Source organism: Phyllobates terribilis, unplaced genomic scaffold (genome assembly GCF_046119375.1).
Source record: "Phyllobates terribilis strain yellow unplaced genomic scaffold, ASM4611937v1 Scaffold_2__4_contigs__length_985480577, whole genome shotgun sequence".
NCBI lineage: Eukaryota > Metazoa > Chordata > Amphibia > Anura > Dendrobatidae > Phyllobates > Phyllobates terribilis.
This window is the reverse complement of record NW_027362762.1, coordinates 944,039,852-944,058,697: the sequence shown is the minus strand read 5'-3', so window position 1 is coordinate 944,058,697 and position 18,846 is coordinate 944,039,852. Positions and strand designations below refer to the sequence as shown.

General features: G+C 42.0%; 1 protein-coding gene across 2 annotated transcripts in view; it reads left to right on the top strand.

Annotated features, from left to right (window-relative positions):
- The window catches only part of C2CD2 (C2 calcium dependent domain containing 2), a 65,748-nt gene that overhangs the window by 26,065 nt on the left and 20,837 nt on the right, over window positions 1-18,846 (top strand). For both annotated transcript variants that reach the window (XM_073668486.1, XM_073668485.1), the window contains 5 exons: window positions 13,267-13,386; window positions 13,714-13,821; window positions 13,984-14,100; window positions 14,942-15,059; window positions 15,341-15,443. In XM_073668486.1, coding sequence (XP_073524587.1) covers window positions 13,267-13,386; window positions 13,714-13,821; window positions 13,984-14,100; window positions 14,942-15,059; window positions 15,341-15,443 — 566 coding nt within the window. The remainder of the gene's footprint in view (window positions 1-13,266; window positions 13,387-13,713; window positions 13,822-13,983; window positions 14,101-14,941; window positions 15,060-15,340; window positions 15,444-18,846) is intronic.

Here is an 18,846-nt window from a genome sequence, read left to right as displayed (position 1 = left end):
CTATATGACAGTATTATGTGGGCCCTGTGTGGTACTGTTATGTGCTCACTATATGACAGTATTATGTGGGCCCTGTGTGGTACTGTTATGTGCTCGCTATATGACAGTATTATGTGGGCCCTGTGTGGTACTGTTATGTGCTCACTATATGACATTATTATGTGGGCCCTGTGTGGTACTGTTATATGTTCTCTATATGACAGTATTATGTGTGCCCTGTGTGGTACTGTTATGTGCTCACTATACGACAGTATTATGTGGGCCCTGTGTGGTACTGTTATATGTTCTCTATATGACAGTATTATGTGGGCCCTGTGTGGTACTGTTATGTGCTCACTATATGACAGTATTATGTGGGCCCTGTGTGGTGCTGTTATATGTTCTCTATATGACAGTATTATGTGGGCCCTGTGTGGTACTGTTATATGTTCTCTATATGACAGTATTATGTGGGCCCTTTGTGGTACTGTTATGTGCTCACTATATGACAGTATTATGTGTGCCCTGTGTGGTACTGTTATATGTTCTCTATATGACAGTATTATGTGGTCCCTTTGTGGTACTGTTATGTGCCCACTATATGACAGTATTATGTGTGCCCTGTGTGGTACTGTTATGTGCTCACTATATGACAGTATTATGTGGGCCCTGTGTGGTACTGTTATGTGCTCACTATATGACAGTATTATGTGGGCCCTGTGTGGTAGTGTTATGTGCTCACTATATGACAGTATTATGTGGGCCCTGTGTGGTACTGTTATGTGCTCACTATATGTCAGTATTATGTGGGCCCTGTGTGGTACTGTTATGTGCTCACTATATGACAGTATTATGTGTGCCCTTTGTGGTACTGTTATGTGCTCACTATATGACAGTATTATGTGGGCCCTGTGTGGTACTGTTATGTGCTCACTATATGACAGTATTATGTGGGCCCTGTGTGGTACTGTTATGTGCTCACTATATGACAGTATTATGTGTGCCCTGTGTGGTACTGTTATATGTTCTCTATATGACAGTATTATGTGGGCCCTGTGTGATACTGTTATGTGCTCACTATATGACAGTATTATGTGTGCCCTGTGTGGTACTGTTATGTGCTCACTATATGACAGTATTATGTGGGCCCTGTGTGGTTCTGTTATGTGCTCACTATATGTCAGTATTATGTGGGCCCTGTGTGGTACTGTTATGTGCTCACTATATGACAGTATTATGTGGGCCCTGTGTGGTACTGTTATGTGCTCACTATATGACAGTATTATGTGTGCCCTGTGTGGTACTGTTATGTGCTCACTATATGACAGTATTATGTGTGCCCTTTGTGGTACTGTTATGTGTTCACTATATGACAGTATTATGTGTGCCCTGTGTGGTACTGTTATATGTTCTCTATATGACAGTATTATGTGGGCCCTGTGTGATACTGTTATGTGCTCACTATATGACATTATTATGTGTGCCCTGTGTGGTACTGTTATGTGCTCACTATATAACAGTATTATGTGTGCCCTGTGTAATACTGTTATGTGCTCACTATATGACAGTATTATGTGGGCCCTGTGTGATACTGTTATGTGCTCACTATATGACATTATTATGTGTGCCCTGTGTGGTACTGTTATATGTTCTCTATATGACAGTATTATGTGTGCCCTGTGTGGTACTGTTATGTGCTCACTATATGACAGTATTATGTGTGCCCTGTGTGGTACTGTTATGTGCTCACTATATGACAGTATTATGTGGGCCCTGTGTGGTACTGTTATGTGCTCACTATATGACATTATTATGTGGGCCCTGTGTGGTACTGTTATGTGCTCACTATATGACAGTATTATGTGGGCCCTGTATGGTACTGTTATGTGCTCACTATATGACAGTATTATGTGGGCCCTGTGTGGTACTGTTATGTGCTCACTATATGACATTATTATGTGTGCCCTGTGTGGTACTGTTATATGTTCTCTATATGACAGTATTATGTGTGCCCTGTGTGGTACTGTTATGTGCTCACTATATGACAGTATTATGTGGGCCCTGTGTGGTACTGTTATGTGCTCACTATATGACATTATTATGTGGGCCCTGTGTGGTACTGTTATATGTTCTCTATATGACAGTATTATGTGTGCCCTGTGTGGTACTGTTATGTGCTCACTATATGACAGTATTATGTGGGCCCTGTGTGGTACTGTTATGTGCTCACTATATGACCGTATTATGTGGGCCCTGTGTGGTACTGTTATGTGCTCACTATATGACAGTATTATGTGTGCCCTGTGTGGTACTGTTATATGTTCTCTATATGACAGTATTATGTGGGCTCTTTGTGGTACTGTTATGTGCTCACTATATGACAGTATTATGTGTGCCCTGTGTGGTACTGTTATATGTTCTCTATATGACACTATTATGTGGGCCCTGTGTGGTACTGTTATGTGCTCACTATATGACAGTATTATGTGTGCCCTGTGTGTTACTGTTATGTGCTCACTATATGACAGTATTATGTGGGCCCTGTGTGATACTGTTATGTGCTCACTATATGACAGTATTATGTGTGCCCTGTGTGGTACTGTTATGTGCTCACTATATGACAGTATTATGTGGGCCCTGTGTGGTACTGTTATGTGCTCACTATATGACAGTATTATGTGGGCCCTGTGTGGTACTGTTATATGTTCTCTATATGACAGTATTATGTGGGCCCTGTGTGGTACTGTTATATGCTCACTATTTGACAGTATTATGTGTGCCCTGTGTGGTACTGTTATGTGCTCACTATATGACAGTATTATGTGGGCCCTGTGTGATACTGTTATGTTCTCTATATGACAGTATTATGTGGGCCCTGTGTGGTACTGTTATGTGCTCACTATATGACAGTATTATGTGGGCCCTGTGTGGTACTGTTATATGTTCTCTATATGACAGTATTATGTGGGCCCTGTGTGGTACTGTTATGTGCTCACTATATGACAGTATTATGTGGGCCCTGTGTGGTACTGTTATATGCTCACTATATGACAGTATTATGTGGGCCCTGTGTGGTACTGTTTTGTGCTCACTATATGACAGTATTATGTGGGCCCTGTGTGATACTGTTATATGTTCTCTATATGACAGTATTATGTGGGCCCTGTGTGGTGCTGTTATGTGCTCACTATATGACAGTATTATGTGGGCCCTGTGTGATACTGTTATATGTTCTCTATATGACAGTATTATGTGGGCCCTGTGTGATACTGTTATATGTTCTCTATATGACAGTATTATGTGGGCCCTGTGTGATACTGTTATGTGCTCACTATATGACAGTATTATGTGGGCCCTATGTGATACTGTTATATGTTCTCTATATGACAGTATTATGTGGGCCCTGTGTGATACTGTTATATGTTCTCTATATGACAGTATTATGTGGGCCCTGTGTGATACTGTTTTGTGCTCACTATATGACAGTATTATGTGGGCCCTGTGTGATACTGTTATATGTTCTCTATATGACAGTATTATGTGGGCCCTGTGTGATACTGTTTTGTGCTCACTATATGACAGTATTATGTGGGCCCTGTGTGATACTGTTATGTGCTCACTATATGACAGTATTATGTGGGCCCTGTGTGGTAGTGTTTTGTGCTCACTATATGACAGTATTATGTGGGCCCTGTGTGGTACTGTTATGTGCTCACTATATGACAGTATTATGTGGGCCCTGTGTGATACTGTTATATGTTCTCTATATGACAGTATTATGTGGGCCCTGTGTGGTACTGTTTTGTGCTCACTATATGACAGTATTATGTGGGCCCTGTGTGGTACTGTTATGTGCTCACTATATGACAGTATTATGTGGGCCCTGTGTGATACTGTTATATGTTCTCTATATGACAGTATTATGTGGGCCCTGTGTGATACTGTTATATGTTCTCTATATGACAGTATTATGTGGGCCCTGTGTGATACTGTTATATGTTCTCTATATGACAGTATTATGTGGGCCCTGTGTGATACTGTTATATGTTCTCTATATGACAGTATTATGTGGGCCCTGTGTGGTACTGTTATATGTTCTCTATATGACAGTATTATGTGGGCCCTGTGTGGTACTGTTATGTGCTCACTATATGACAGTATTATGTGGGCCCTGTGTGATACTGTTATATGTTCTCTATATGACAGTATTATGTGGGCCCTGTGTGATACTGTTATATGTTCTCTATATGACAGTATTATGTGGGCCCTGTGTGGTACTGTTATATGTTCTCTATATGACAGTATTATGTGTGCCCTGTGTGGTACTGTTATATGTTCTCTATATGACAGTATTATGTGGGCCCTGTGTGGTACTGTTATATGTTCTCTATATGACAGTATTATGTGTGCCCTGTGTGGTACTGTTATATGTTCTCTATATGACAGTATTATGTGGGCCCTGTGTGATACTGTTATATGTTCTCTATATGACAGTATTATGTGGGCCCTGTGTGGTACTGTTATATGTTCTCTATATGACAGTATTATGTGGGCCCTGTGTGGTACTGTTATATGTTCTCTATATGACAGTATTATGTGGGCCCTGTGTGGTACTGTTATATGCTCACTATATGACAGTATTATGTGGGCCCTGTGTGGTACTGTTTTGTGCTCACTATATGACAGTATTATGTGGGCCCTGTGTGATACTGTTATATGTTCTCTATATGACAGTATTATGTGGGCCCTGTGTGGTACTGTTATGTGCTCACTATATGACAGTATTATGTGGGCCCTGTGTGGTACTGTTATGTGCTCACTATATGACAGTATTATGTGGGCCCTGTGTGATACTGTTATATGTTCTCTATATGACAGTATTATGTGGGCACTGTGTGGTACTGTTTTGTGCTCACTATATGACAGTATTATGTGGGCCCTGTGTGGTACTGTTATGTGCTCACTATATGACAGTATTATGTGGGCCCTGTGTGATACTGTTATATGTTCTCTATATGACAGTATTATGTGGGCCCTGTGTGATACTGTTATATGTTCTCTATATGACAGTATTATGTGGGCCCTGTGTGGTACTGTTATGTGCTCACTATATGACAGTATTATGGTATCTAGTATGATAAACCCCTAGCAGCGCCGGGGAATTTCCAGGGAGTTATGGAATGACTGAGTTTTCCCATGAGGGATGGGCGCCAAATGTTATGGAATTTCTATTGATGTAACGTCCTGGTATATTCTTTAATTGGAGGGAAAAGTTGAGATATTTCAGAGCGGTTCTTGAGCGTGTGACAAGCGAGTGCTGATCAGGAGCCGGGGGTGTACTGATTTGTGTGTGTTGTGAGTCCATGGTGCTGAGTGCTGGGCACGGTGCCCGCATCCGCATAGTCAGGAGAGCACTAATCACCCATCTGTCCCTGAAAACAAAACGTCTCTCAGTCAGACCCTCGTAAGTGGATTATGTGGAGACTCTCGAACGCCAGAACATCCTGCGACAAGAATCCTATTAACCCTAATTACAGAGGTTCATTTATTTATTTATCTCCCTATAATTCCCTAACACTTTAAATCTCCGGTGTCCTGATATCAGGTCATTCTCACACCAGGGCCGAGCCTGCCCCTCCCTTTATTCTACATGTATTTATCCATTTATTTTTTATTTATTTATTTATTGTTTTTGTTTAGGTCATAATTCCTTTTTTCTTTTTTTTTTGTAATAATTTCTTATTTTTCCATGGTCTTTTTTTTCTTCTTAGAATTTTTTTATGTATTATTTTTTAGCAGGCTTGTGGGTCATTTCTAGTTTTATTTTTGTGGGATTTTTTTTCTTTTTTTTTAAGCCATAGTTGTTGTTTTTTCTTGTATTGCTCATTTATAGTTTAGCTGTAGATTTGTAATAATTTGTCTTTTTTTCAAATGAGTCTATTTTTTTTAGAATTTTTTTCATGTTTTTTTTTTATGTTTAGATCATTTCTAGATTTATTTATTTTTGTGGGGTTTTTTACATTTCTCTTTTTTTATTATTATTATTATTATTATTATTATTTCATTAGCCTATATTTGTTATTTCTTATGTGTAGATTTTTTTTAGAATTTGTCACTTTTCAAAAGTATCTTTTTTCTTTTTAGATTTTTTTAATGTATTTTTTTAATCAGCTTATTAGGTCAATTCTTTATGTACATACGGTTCATACATACAGTGGGTACGGAAAGTATTCAGACCCCTTTAAATTTTTCACTCTTTGTTTCATTGCAGCCATTTGATAAATTCTAAAAAGTTCATTTTTTTCTCGTTAAAGTACACTCTGCACCCCATCTTGACTGAAAAAAACAGAAATGTAGAAATGTTTGCAAATTTATTAAAGAAGAAAAACTGAAATTTCACCTGGTCATAAGTATTCAGACCCTTTGCTCAGACACTCATATTTAAGTCACATGCTGTCCATTTCCTTGTGATCCTCCTTGAGATGATTCTACTCCTTCATTAGAGTCCAGCTGTGTTTAATTAAACTTTTAGGACTTGATTTGGAAAGGCACACACCTGTCTATATAAGACCTCACAGCTCACAGTGCATGTCAGACCAAATGAGAATCATGAGCTCAAAGGAACTGCCCAAGGAGCTCAGAGACAGAATTGTGGCAAGACACAGATCTGGCCAAGGTTACAAAAGAATTTCTGCATTACTCAAGGTTCCTAAGAGCACAGTGGCCTCCATAATCCTTAAATGGAAGAAGTTTGGGACCACCAGAAGTCTTCCTAGACCTGGCCATCCAGCCAAACTGAGTAATAGTGGGAGAAGAGCCTTGATGAGAGAGGTAATGAAGAACCCCAAGATCACTGTGGCTGAGCTCCAGAGATGCAGGAGGGAGATGGGAGAAAGTTCCACAAAATCAACTATCACTGCAGACCTCCACCAGTCGGGCCTTTATGGCAGAGTGGCCCGATGGAAGCCTCTCCTCAGTGCAAGACACATGAAAGCCCGCATAGAGTTTGCTCAAAAACACATGAAGGACTCCCAGACTATGAGAAATAAGATTCTCTGGTCTGATGAGAGGAAGATAGAACTTTTTGGTGATAATTATAAGCGGTATTTGTGGAGAAAACCAGGCACTGCTGATCACCTGCCCAATACAATCCCAACAGTGAAACATGGCGGTGGCAGCATCATGCTATGGGGGTGTTTTTCAGCTGCAGGGACAGGATGACTGGTTGCAATTGAAGGAAACATGAATGCGGCCAAGTACAGAGATATCCTGGATGAAAACCTCTTCCAGAGTGCTCTGGACCTCAGACTTGGCTGAAGGTTCACCTTCCAACAAGACAATGACCCTAAGCACACAGCTAAAATAACAAAGGAGTGGCTTCAGAACAACTCTGTGACCATTCTTGACTGGCCCAGCCAGAGCCCCGACCTAAACCCAATTGAGCATCTCTGGAGAGACCTGAAAATGGCTGTCCACCAACGTTCACCATCCAACCTGACGGAACTGGAGGGGATCTGCAAGGAAGAATGGCAGAGGATCCCCAAATCCAGGTGAGAAAAACTTGTTGCATCATTCCCAAAAAGACTCATGGCTGTACTAGCTCAAAAGGGGGCTTCTACTCAATACTGCGCAAAGGGTCTGAATACTTATGACTATGTGATGTTTCAGTTTTTCTTTTTTAATAAATTTGCAAAAATATCTACATTTCTGTTTTTGTCAGTCACGATGGGGAGCAGAGTGTACTTTAATGAGAAAGAAATGAACTTTTTAGAATTTACGAAATGGCTGAAATGAAACAAAGAGTGAAAAGTTTAAAGGGGTCTGAATACTTTCCGTACCCACTATATATACATGCTTGTGTTTGTAAGTCTGTGTATATATATATATACAGTACAGACCAAAAGTTTGGGCACACCTTCTCATTTAAAGATTTTTCTGTATTTTCATGACTATGAAAATTGTCCATTCACACTGAAGGCATCAAAACTATGAATTAACACATGTGGAATTATATACTTAACAAAAAAGTGTGAAACTACTGAAAATATGTCTTATATTCTAGGTTCTTCAAAGTAGCCACCTTTTGCTTTGATGACTGCTTTGCACACTCTGGGCATTCTCTTGATGAGCTTCAAGAGGTAGTCACCGGAAATGGTCTTCACTTCACAGGTGTGCCCTGTCAGGGTTAATAAGTGGGATTTCTTGCCTTATAAATGGGGTTGGATCATCAGTTGTGTTGTGCAGAAGTCTGGTGGATACACAGCTGATAGTCCTACTGAATAGACTGTTAGAATTTGTATTATGGCAAGAAAAAAGCAGCCAAGTAAAGAAAAACGAGTGGCCATCATTACTTTAAGAAATGAAGGTCAGTCAGTCCAAAAAATTGGGAAACTTTGAAAGTGTCCTCAAGTGCAGTTGCAAAAACCATCAAGCGCTACAAAGAAACTGGCTCACATGAGGACCGCCCCAGGAAAGGAAGACCAAGAGTCACCTCTGCTTCTGAGGATAAGTTTATCCGAGTCACCAGCCTCAGAAATCGCAGGTTAACAGCAGCTCAGATTAGAGACCAGGTCAATGCCACACAGAGTTCTAGCAGCAGACGCATCTCTACAACAACTGTTAAGAGGAGACTTTGTGCCGCAGGCCTTCATGGTAAAATAGCTGCTAGGAAACCACTGCTAAGGACAGGCAACAAGCAGAAGAGACTTGCTTGGGCTAAAGAACACAAGGAATGGACATTAGACCAGTGGAAATCTGTGCTTTGGTCTGATGAGTCCAAATTTGAGATCTTTTGTTCCAACCACCGTGTCTTTGTGCGACGCAGAAAAGGTGAACGGATGGACTCTACATGCCTGGTTCCCACCGTGAAGCATGGAGGAGGAGGTGTGATGGTGTGGGGGGGCTTTGCTGGTGACACTGTTGGGGATTTATTCAAAATTGAAGGCATACTGAACCAGCATGGCTACCACAGCATCTTGCAGCGGCATGCTATTCCATCCGGTTTGCGTTGAGTTGGACCATCATTTATTTTTCAACAGGACAATGACCCCAAACACCTCCAGGCTGTGTAAGGGCTATTTGACCAAGAAGGAGAGTGATGGGGGGCTACGCCAGATGACCTGGCCTCCACAGTCACCAGACCTGAACCCAATCGAGATGGTTTGGGGTGAGCTGGACCACAGAGTGAAGGCAAAAGGGCCAACAAGTGCTAAGCATCTCTGGGAACTCCTTCAAGATTGTTGGAAGACCATTTCCGGTGACTACCTCTTGAAGCTCATCAAGAGAATGCCAAGAGTGTGCAAAGCAGTCATCAAAGCAAAAGGTGGCTACTGTGAAGAACCTAGAATATAAGACATATTTTCAGTTGTTTCACACTTTTTTGTTAAGTATATAATTCCACATGTGTTAATTCATAGTTTTGATGCCTTCAGTGTGAATGTACAATTTTCATAGTCATGAAAATACAGAAAAATCTTTAAATGAGAAGGTGTGTCCAAACTTTTGGTCTGTACTGTATATATATATATATATATATATATATATATATATATATATATATATATATATATATATAATCAGAGGAAGCTGTGCTACCTACTACTCCATGTACCGTGATACTATATACTCCTAGTATGTACTCAAGGGAATGATTTATATCTGTATATAGATATACAGTATATAGTTCTCTTTTCCTGTTTCTCTACATATAAATGAACGCTCAGACTTCGGCAATCAGAATCAAAGCTGAAGGCGTTCAATTTCTCTGCAGCACCACCACAGGAGGAATGAAGTATTACACTGTGCCATCTCTGGTCCTCCAAAGTGAGAGATACTTAACTCCATGCTACCTATAACCTAATGTCCTGCCTGTCCGACTGTCAGTCTCCACTGCAGTTCTGGCATTGTATTCATTATCTAAGAAGCTATATAGTACATGATGAGGATAAACTAAAAAAAACTGCAAAGCATAGAAAACCCCATAATCCTCTCTTCCAAGGACGCATTACCTCGATATGCGCTATCGCTGCTTACGCCGTCTCCTATATAGGATTATTTACCCGTCGTATTCACACATATGTTATTATAGACTGACGAAAACCGTGCCAAGAATCTCCTGCCAGGAAATCCTGGACCACAGAGCAACATCCTAAGCAGGAAACGCAGCAATTCCTATTCTCAGGATAATTTTATTAAAAGGGTGTGTAAACTTATGCAACCGAAGAATGTCAAAAGAAAAATAAAATAATCATGGTGCCTCAACTCAAGGCATTTCATGACTTACATAAACATCTGTTTCCTCCAAGGAGTTAAAATTCTTTTACCGTTGTGTGTACACAGCTCCTATGCACACTTATGTATATCTAGGGTTACTGACTGCATGCATGCTTTATGTAGTCTGACACTGCTGTCATATTTCCTCTGGCCCCATTTCTATTGCCTGTAAGTATGGAGGCGCATGGACCTGCATAGGAGCTGTGTGCTCAAAACGGTAGGACATTTTTAATCAAAGGCGCTAACATTTTATTCAGTATATACATTGAAGCAATATAAAAAAAATGTTGCACAAGTCTACATAAGCTTTAATGGCAATAAACAATCCTTACCAGTTGGCTATAAAACAATTTATTCTGACTTCCCCCTCCAAATGTATGTAGTCACTTCAGGCTCTGTCCACAGTGGGGTTCACAAACTAATCTTTGGATCTCACACAATAATATAACTATTTAGGTAGAGATCTGTTGTTTTCTGACTTGAGAAATGCTAAGATTTCTGTTTCCTGCAGCCACCACTAGGGGGAGCTCACTGTATATGAATTTATACAGCCACCACTAGGGGGAGCTCACTGTATATGAATTTATACAGCCGCCACTAGAGGGAGCTAACTACATACAGATTTATACAGCCACCACTAGGAGGAGCTCACTACATATAGATTTATACACCCACCACTAGGGGGAGCTCGCTACATATAGATTTATACAGCAACGACTAGAGGGAGCTCACTACATACAGATTTATACAGCCACCACTAGAGGGAGCTCACTACATACAGATTTATACAGCCACCACTAGAGGGAGCTCACTACATACAGATTTATACAGCCACCACTAGAGGAAGCTCACTACATACAGATTTATACAGCCACCACTAGAGGGAGCACACTACATACAGATTTATACACCCACCACTAGAGGGAGCACACTACATACAGATTTATACACCCACCACTAGAGGGAGCTCACTACATACAGATTTATACACCCACCACTAGAGGGAGCTCACTACATACAGATTTATACACCCACCACTAGAGGGAGCTCACTACATACAGATTTATACAGCTGCCACTAGAGGGAGCTCACTACATACAGATTATACACCCACCACTAGAGGGAGCTCACTACATACAGATTATACAGCCACCACTAGAGGGAGCTCACTACATACAGATTTATACAGCCACCACTAGGTGGAGCTCACTACATACAGATTTATACAGCCACCACTAGAGGGAGCTCACTACATACAGATTTATACAGCCACCACTAGGGGGAGCTCGCTACATATAGATTTATATATCCACCACTAGAGGGAGCTCACTACATACAGATTTATACAGCCACCACTAGGAGGAGCTCACTACATACAGATTTATACAGCCACCACTAGGAGGAGCTCACTACATACAGATTTATACAGCCACCACTAGGAGGAGCTCGCTACATATAGATTTATACAGCCGCCACTAGAGGGAGCTCGCTACATATAGATTTATACAGCCGCCACTAGAGGGAGCTCACTACATACAGATTTATACAGCCACCACTAGGGGGAGCTCACTACTTTCAAATTTATACAGTCACAACTAGGGGGAACTCAATGTACATGGATTTATACAGCTGCCTCTAGGGGAGCTCACTACATACAAATTTATACAGCTGCCACTAGAGGGAGATCACTACATACAAATTTATACAGCTGCCACTAGAGGGAGATCACTACCTACAGATTTATACAGCCACCACTAGAGGGAGCTCACTACATACAGATTTATACAGCCACCACTAGGGGGAGCTCACTACATACAGATTTATACAGCCACCACTAGGTGGAGCTCACCCTACATGGATTTGTACATTAATAATTATAGCAGTTAAAGAAGGTAATTTCTTTGCCTCTCAGCGCAGACCCCGTAACAATACCACACCCGACTTCTATTGTAGATGCACTACTACTAAACACTGTTGAACCATAAGGAGAAATCATAAAATAAAAAGCAAATAGAAAACCATTCTCATGACCTCTCTGAGCTTTAATGACTGCAGGCCGTCACTTCTCAGTTATGTGACCCCTGTAACATCTGTCGTCTCTGTGAATGGCCGCCAACATGGGAATACACAGATAGATACAATGTACTATCAGCAAAGATCATGAGCAATAAAGGAGTAACCCACATTGTGTATGATTGTGGAGAAGTATGCATAGTCTATAGAGAGGAGGGCCTTAAATCAGGTATCCCATCCTTCTGTCTCTTAGATAGCTGTCTAAATTTCTATGTGTTGAGCTCCCCCTAGTGGTGGTTGTATAAATCGGTATGTAGTGAGCTCCCTCTAGTGGTGACTGTATAAATCTGTATGTAGTGAGCTCCCCCTAGTGGTGACTGTATAAATCTGTATATAGTGTGCTCCCCCTAGTGGTGACTGTATAAATCTGTATGTAGTGAGCTCCCCCTAGTGATGGCTGTATAAATCTATATGTAGCGAGCCGCCTCTAGTGGTGACTGTATATATCTGTATGTAGTGGGCTCCCTCTAGTGGTGACTGTATAAATCTGTATGTAGTGAGCTCCCCCTAGTGGTGGCTGTATAAATCTGTATGTAGTGAGCTCCCTCTAGTGGTGGCTGTATATATCTGTATGTAGTGGGCTCCCCCTAGTGTTGGCGGTATAAATCTGTATGTAGTGAGCTCCCTCTAGTGGTGGCTGTATATATCTGTAAGTAGTGAGCGCCCTCTAGTGGTGACTGTATAAATCTGTATGTAGTGAGCTCCCTCTAGTGGTGGCTGTATAAATCTGTATGTAGTGAGCTCCCTCTAGTGGTGCCTGTATAAATCTGTATGTAGTGAGCTCCCTCTAGTGGTGGGTGTATAAATGTGTATGTAGTGATCTCCCTCTAGTGGTGGCTGTATATATCTGTATGTAGTGGGCTCCCCCTAGTGTTGGCTGTATAATTCCATATAATAGCTGTATCATGATATCCCAGTAACCTGTCTATGATTGGCTTTCAGGTTGTTAGCTGCAGCGTGGTGGGTGACTACCTACAATTTGCCGTGCGGGTTACCCGGACCCTTCCAGCCAACTCAGGATGCCAGGTGTACAGTGTCCGCATCACACCACTACATATAAATGTAAGTCTGTACTGGGACCAGTCCTATATCTGTTGTTCATAGGGGATTATTCCCGTTACCAGTGAATCCCACCCAACCAATTTATTTTCTTTTTTTTTTTTTAATGGGAAGTAACTTTCTTGTACACTTTCCGTCATTCGAGATCCCTGATCTCTGCTTGCTGTAAGTGAATGTGGACATTCTAATTTGACTTTGAGGCGGCCCCTTTAAGAAGCCCGGTGTCAGTCTCGCAATGTTTCCATTCCTTGACAGGAAGCAGAAGTCTTATACACTACATACAGTAGGTGAAGAGTTATATCTTGATCCGTCTCCTTTCTTTCCTTCCAGTTGGAACTTCGCATAAAAGAAAGCGCAGGAAAGGACGTCCAGGTCTCGTGGTCCATGGGAAACTTCTGTGATCTCGATCTTCAGGTTCAACCAAAAACTAAGCTGGAGGTCAGTCAGTAAGTTGTGTTGTTTTATCTCCTCCATGTTGGTTGTTTCCCTAAAAACGAGCTCAGGTGTGGAATGTGGAAGATGACAAAAATGGATGAACCTGGGGAATGTGAACCTGTCCGTCCCTACGTCTGAGCCCTTATATATGTGTCGTGTTTGCAGACCCCCGGATCGAGTGCAATCAGGGAAACTCTGGAAGACATATTGAAGAACCTCATGGGTTGTGTCCGACCTCAAGTAGACCTGAGCAGCAAGCCGGCAGACGTGAAGGAATACCAGGTATCTAAACACTACCCAAGTCAGGCCTTCATTCCTACAGAGGGGTGACCTAATACACCCATCAACACTGAGAAGTAAGCTAAGCAGGGGCGGGGTTTGATAAACAGGGTCAGGACTTAATAAGCAGGGGCGGGGTAAGGACTTATTAAGCAGGGGCGGGGTTTGCTAAACGGTTGGGACTTATTAAGCAGGGGCCGGGGGTTCTAAACGGTTGGGACTTATTAAGCAGGGGCTGGGGGTTCTAAACGGTTGGGACTTATTAAGCAGGGGCGGGGGGTTCTAAACGGTTGGGACTTATTAAGCAGGGGCTGGGGGTTCTAAACGGTTGGGACTTATTAAGCAGGGGCGGGGGGTTCTAAACGGTTGGGACTTATTAAGCAGGGGCGGGGGGTTCTAAACGGTTGGGACTTATTAAGCAGGGGCGGGGGGTTCTAAACGGTTGGGACTTATTAAGCAGGGGCGGGGGGTTCTAAACGGTTGGGACTTATTAAGCAGGGGAGGGGTTTGCTAAAGGGGGCAGAAATTATTAAAATGGGGCAGGGTTTCCTAAGCTGGGTTGAGACTTATTAAGCAGGGTCGAGGTTTGCTAAGCCGGACCGGGACTTATTAAGCAGGGTCGGGTTTTGCTAAACAGGTTCGGGACTTATTAAGCAGGGGCGAAGTTTGCTATGCTGGGTCGGGACTTATTAAGCAGGGGCGGGTTAGACCCTTATAGAAAACACCCACAAACAGGGCCAGATTTCAGATTTTCTCCACCAGTGCGTACAATCTGAGACACCGGACCCCCACCCATGTATGATATGATATACCACCTGCATTATACTCTCCCATTAATTTCTAGAACCTTCCTGGCGTCCATTCTCCAGTAATCTGTCCTCCAAAACCCCCGCGAGCTCACGAGCTGAAGCTTCAAGTGCGCAATATCAAAGCGGTGCTGACGGGAAATGTCGAGACCTCAGGTAATTTTTACCCTTAAAGGGAGCCTCCACGTATTAGGGCACCCTATAATGACAACATCCAACCACAAATTTAAAGGGACCCATGAGTTCCTATTCTTTCAGTAGTGCAGCCTTAAACAGTACCTAACATAGACATGTGTCATGCTCCGCCCCCTCACGCCCAGTATTGGGCATCACTTTTTTTTTTTGTCTGGAGCTCCCCTTTAATTCAATAGTTATATATGGAAATATCATCTTCATGTACTGATCGGAGAATATATCCTTTATGCTCCCTCCGATAGGGATGGTGACGTGCTTGGCGCAGCTCAATGACCCCGTCCAGAGATTCACCACTGCGGCCATACAGCAGAGCGCGAGCCCCTGCTGGGAGGATGAATTTCTTTTGTAAGTACTCCGGGGGTTTCCTTTAGCATTAGCTTCACGAATCGCTCAGACGTCATTATGATCAATTTTCCAATACATTTGATATGTAGAATATGAAAGTTGGTAAAATTGCAGGAACTGACTACCCAGGGATTGTTTGTAGTCTGTTACCATGGAGACAAAGGAGATTTTAAAAAAACAAACTAGTTACATTGTAGTTTAGGGTTTATTACTTCACCCTGTTGTTCCGCAGGCACTTTTTTTTACCTCTACCGCTGCTGCCGGGCTCCGCTGATTAGATACATGACCCCGATAGCTGTCACTGAATGTGGAGCGAGGCGTGAAGAACATCTCGCCAGACAATGAGTGCCGCCTTCTAAAAACGGCATTGCTGACATTCCAGGGGCAGACACGTCCCCTCCGTCCAGGCTTCTCATTACACTCCAGATCATCCCTTGTTCACCTAGACCCTGCTCATTGCTAAGTCAGTTCATCTAAAGCAGCAGCACAGAGTATTTCAGGAGAGGAGTGTGCGGATCTTGTCTCGGGCAGAGTCATTGGTAAAGAGACAGTCAGGGATCACAGACAGAGAGTTACATAGTGAGTGGAGGAAGGTCTGTAGCAGCACAGAGTATTTCAGCAGAGGGGTGTGCTGATTAAAGGGGAGACCCCCTTTAATGGTCATGATTTACTGTATGGTGGATTATAGGACTGTGTATGAATTAGTGGCGGGCAAATCCTGACGTGGTAGATAATGGTGTCATGGCGGGATACAATAGTGTAGTGTTATGTAATCGGGCTGCTCTCTCTATTCATCAAACCTATGGGGGGTCTTTGGGGGGTAATATACAGCCCTGATGTGAGTGTATACGGTATATTATACAGCCCTGATGTGAGGGTATACGGTATATTATACAGCCCTGATGTGAGGGTATACGGTATATTATACAGCCCTGATGTGAGGGTATACGGTATATTATACAGCCCTGATGTGAAGGTATACGGTATATTATACAGCCCTGATGTGAGGGTATACGGTATATTATACAGCCCTGATGTGAGGGTATACAGTATATTATACAGCCCTGATGTGAGGGTATACGGTATATTATACAGCCCTGATGTTAGATTATACGGTATATTATACAGCCCTGATGTGAGGGTATACGGTATATTATACAGCCCTGATGTGAGGGCATACGGTATATTATACAGCCCTGATGTTAGATTATACGGTATATTATACAGCCCTGATGTTAGGTTATACGGTATATTATACAGCCCTGATGTGAGGGCATACGGTATATTATACAGCCCTGATGTGAGGGTATACGGTATATTATACAGCCCTGATGTGAGGGTATATGGTATATTATACAGCCCTGATGTGAGGGTATACGGTATATTATACAGCCCTGATGTGAGGGTATATGGTATATTATACAGCCCTGATGTGAGGGTATACGGTATATTATACACTCCTGATGTGAGGGTATACGGTATATTATACAGCCCTGATGTGAGGGTATACGGTATATTATACAGCCCTGATGTGAGGGTATACGGTATATTATACACTCCTGATGTGAGGGTATATGGTATATTATACAGCCCTGATGTGAGGGTATACGGTATATTATACACTCCTGATGTGAGGGTGTACGGTATATTATACAGCCCTGATGTTAGATTATACGGTATATTATACAGCCCTGATGTTAGGTTATATGGTATATTATACAGCCCTGATGTGAGGGTATACGGTATATTATACAGCCCTGATGTGAGGGTATACAGTATATTATACAGCCCTGATGTGAGGGTATACGGTATATTATACAGCCCTGATGTTAGATTATACGGTATATTATACAGCCCTGATGTGAGGGTATACGGTATATTATACAGCCCTGATGTGAGGGCATACGGTATATTATACAGCCCTGATGTTAGATTATACGGTATATTATACAGCCCTGATGTGAGGGTATATGGTATATTATACAGCCCTGATGTGAGGGTATACGGTATATTATACAGCCCTGATGTGAGGGTATACGGTATATTATACAGCCCTGATGTTAGATTATACGGTATATTATACAGCCCTGATGTGAGGGTATACGGTATATTATACAGCCCTGATGTGAGGGTATACGGTATATTATACAGCCCTGATGTGAGGGTATACGGTATATTATACAGCCCTGATGTTAGATTATACGGTATATTATACAGCCCTGATGTGAGGGTATATGGTATATTATACAGCCCTGATGTTAGATTATACGGTATATTATACAGCCCTGATGTGAGGGTATACGGTATATTATACAGCCCTGATGTGAAGGTATACGGTATATTATACAGCCCTGATGTGAGGGCATACGGTATATTATACAGCCCTGATGTGAGGGTATATGGTATATTATACAGCCCTGATGTGAGGGTATACGGTATATTATACAGCCCTGATGTGAAGGTATACGGTATATTATACAGCCCTGATGTGAGGGCATACGGTATATTATACAGCCCTGATGTGAGGGTATACGGTATATTATACACTCCTGATGTGAGGGTATATGGTATATTATACAGCCCTGATGTGAGGGTATACGGTATATTATACAGCCCTGATGTGAGGGTATACGGTATATTATACAGCCCTGATGTGAGGGTATACGGTATATTATACAGCCCTGATGTGAGGGTATACGGTATATTATACAGCCCTGATGTGAGGGTATACGGTATATTATACAGCCCTGATGTGAAGGTATACGGTATATTATACAGCCCTGATGTGAGGGCATACGGTATATTATACAGCCCTGATGTGAGGGTATACGGTATATTATACACTCCTGATGTGAAGGTATATGGTATATTATACAGCCCTGATGTGAGGGTATACGGTATATTATACAGCCCTGATGTGAGGGTATACGGTATATTATACACTCCTGATGTGAGGGTATACGGTATATTATACAGCCCTGATGTTAGATTATACGGTATATTATACAGCCCTGATGTTAGGTTATATGGTATATTATACAGCCCTGATGTGAGGGTATGCGGTATATTATACAGCCCTGATGTGAGGGTATACGGTATATTATACAGCCCTGATGTGAGGGTATACGGTATATTATACAGCCCTGATGTTAGATTATACGGTATATTATACAGCCCTGATGTGAGGGTATACGGTATATTATACAGCCCTGATGTGAGGGTATACGGTATATTATACAGCCCTGATGTGAGGGTATACGGTATATTATACAGCCCTGATGTTAGATTATACGGTATATTATACAGCCCTGATGTGAGGGTATGCGGTATATTATACAGCCCTGATGTTAGATTATACGGTATATTATACAGCCCTGATGTGAGGGTATACGGTATATTATAC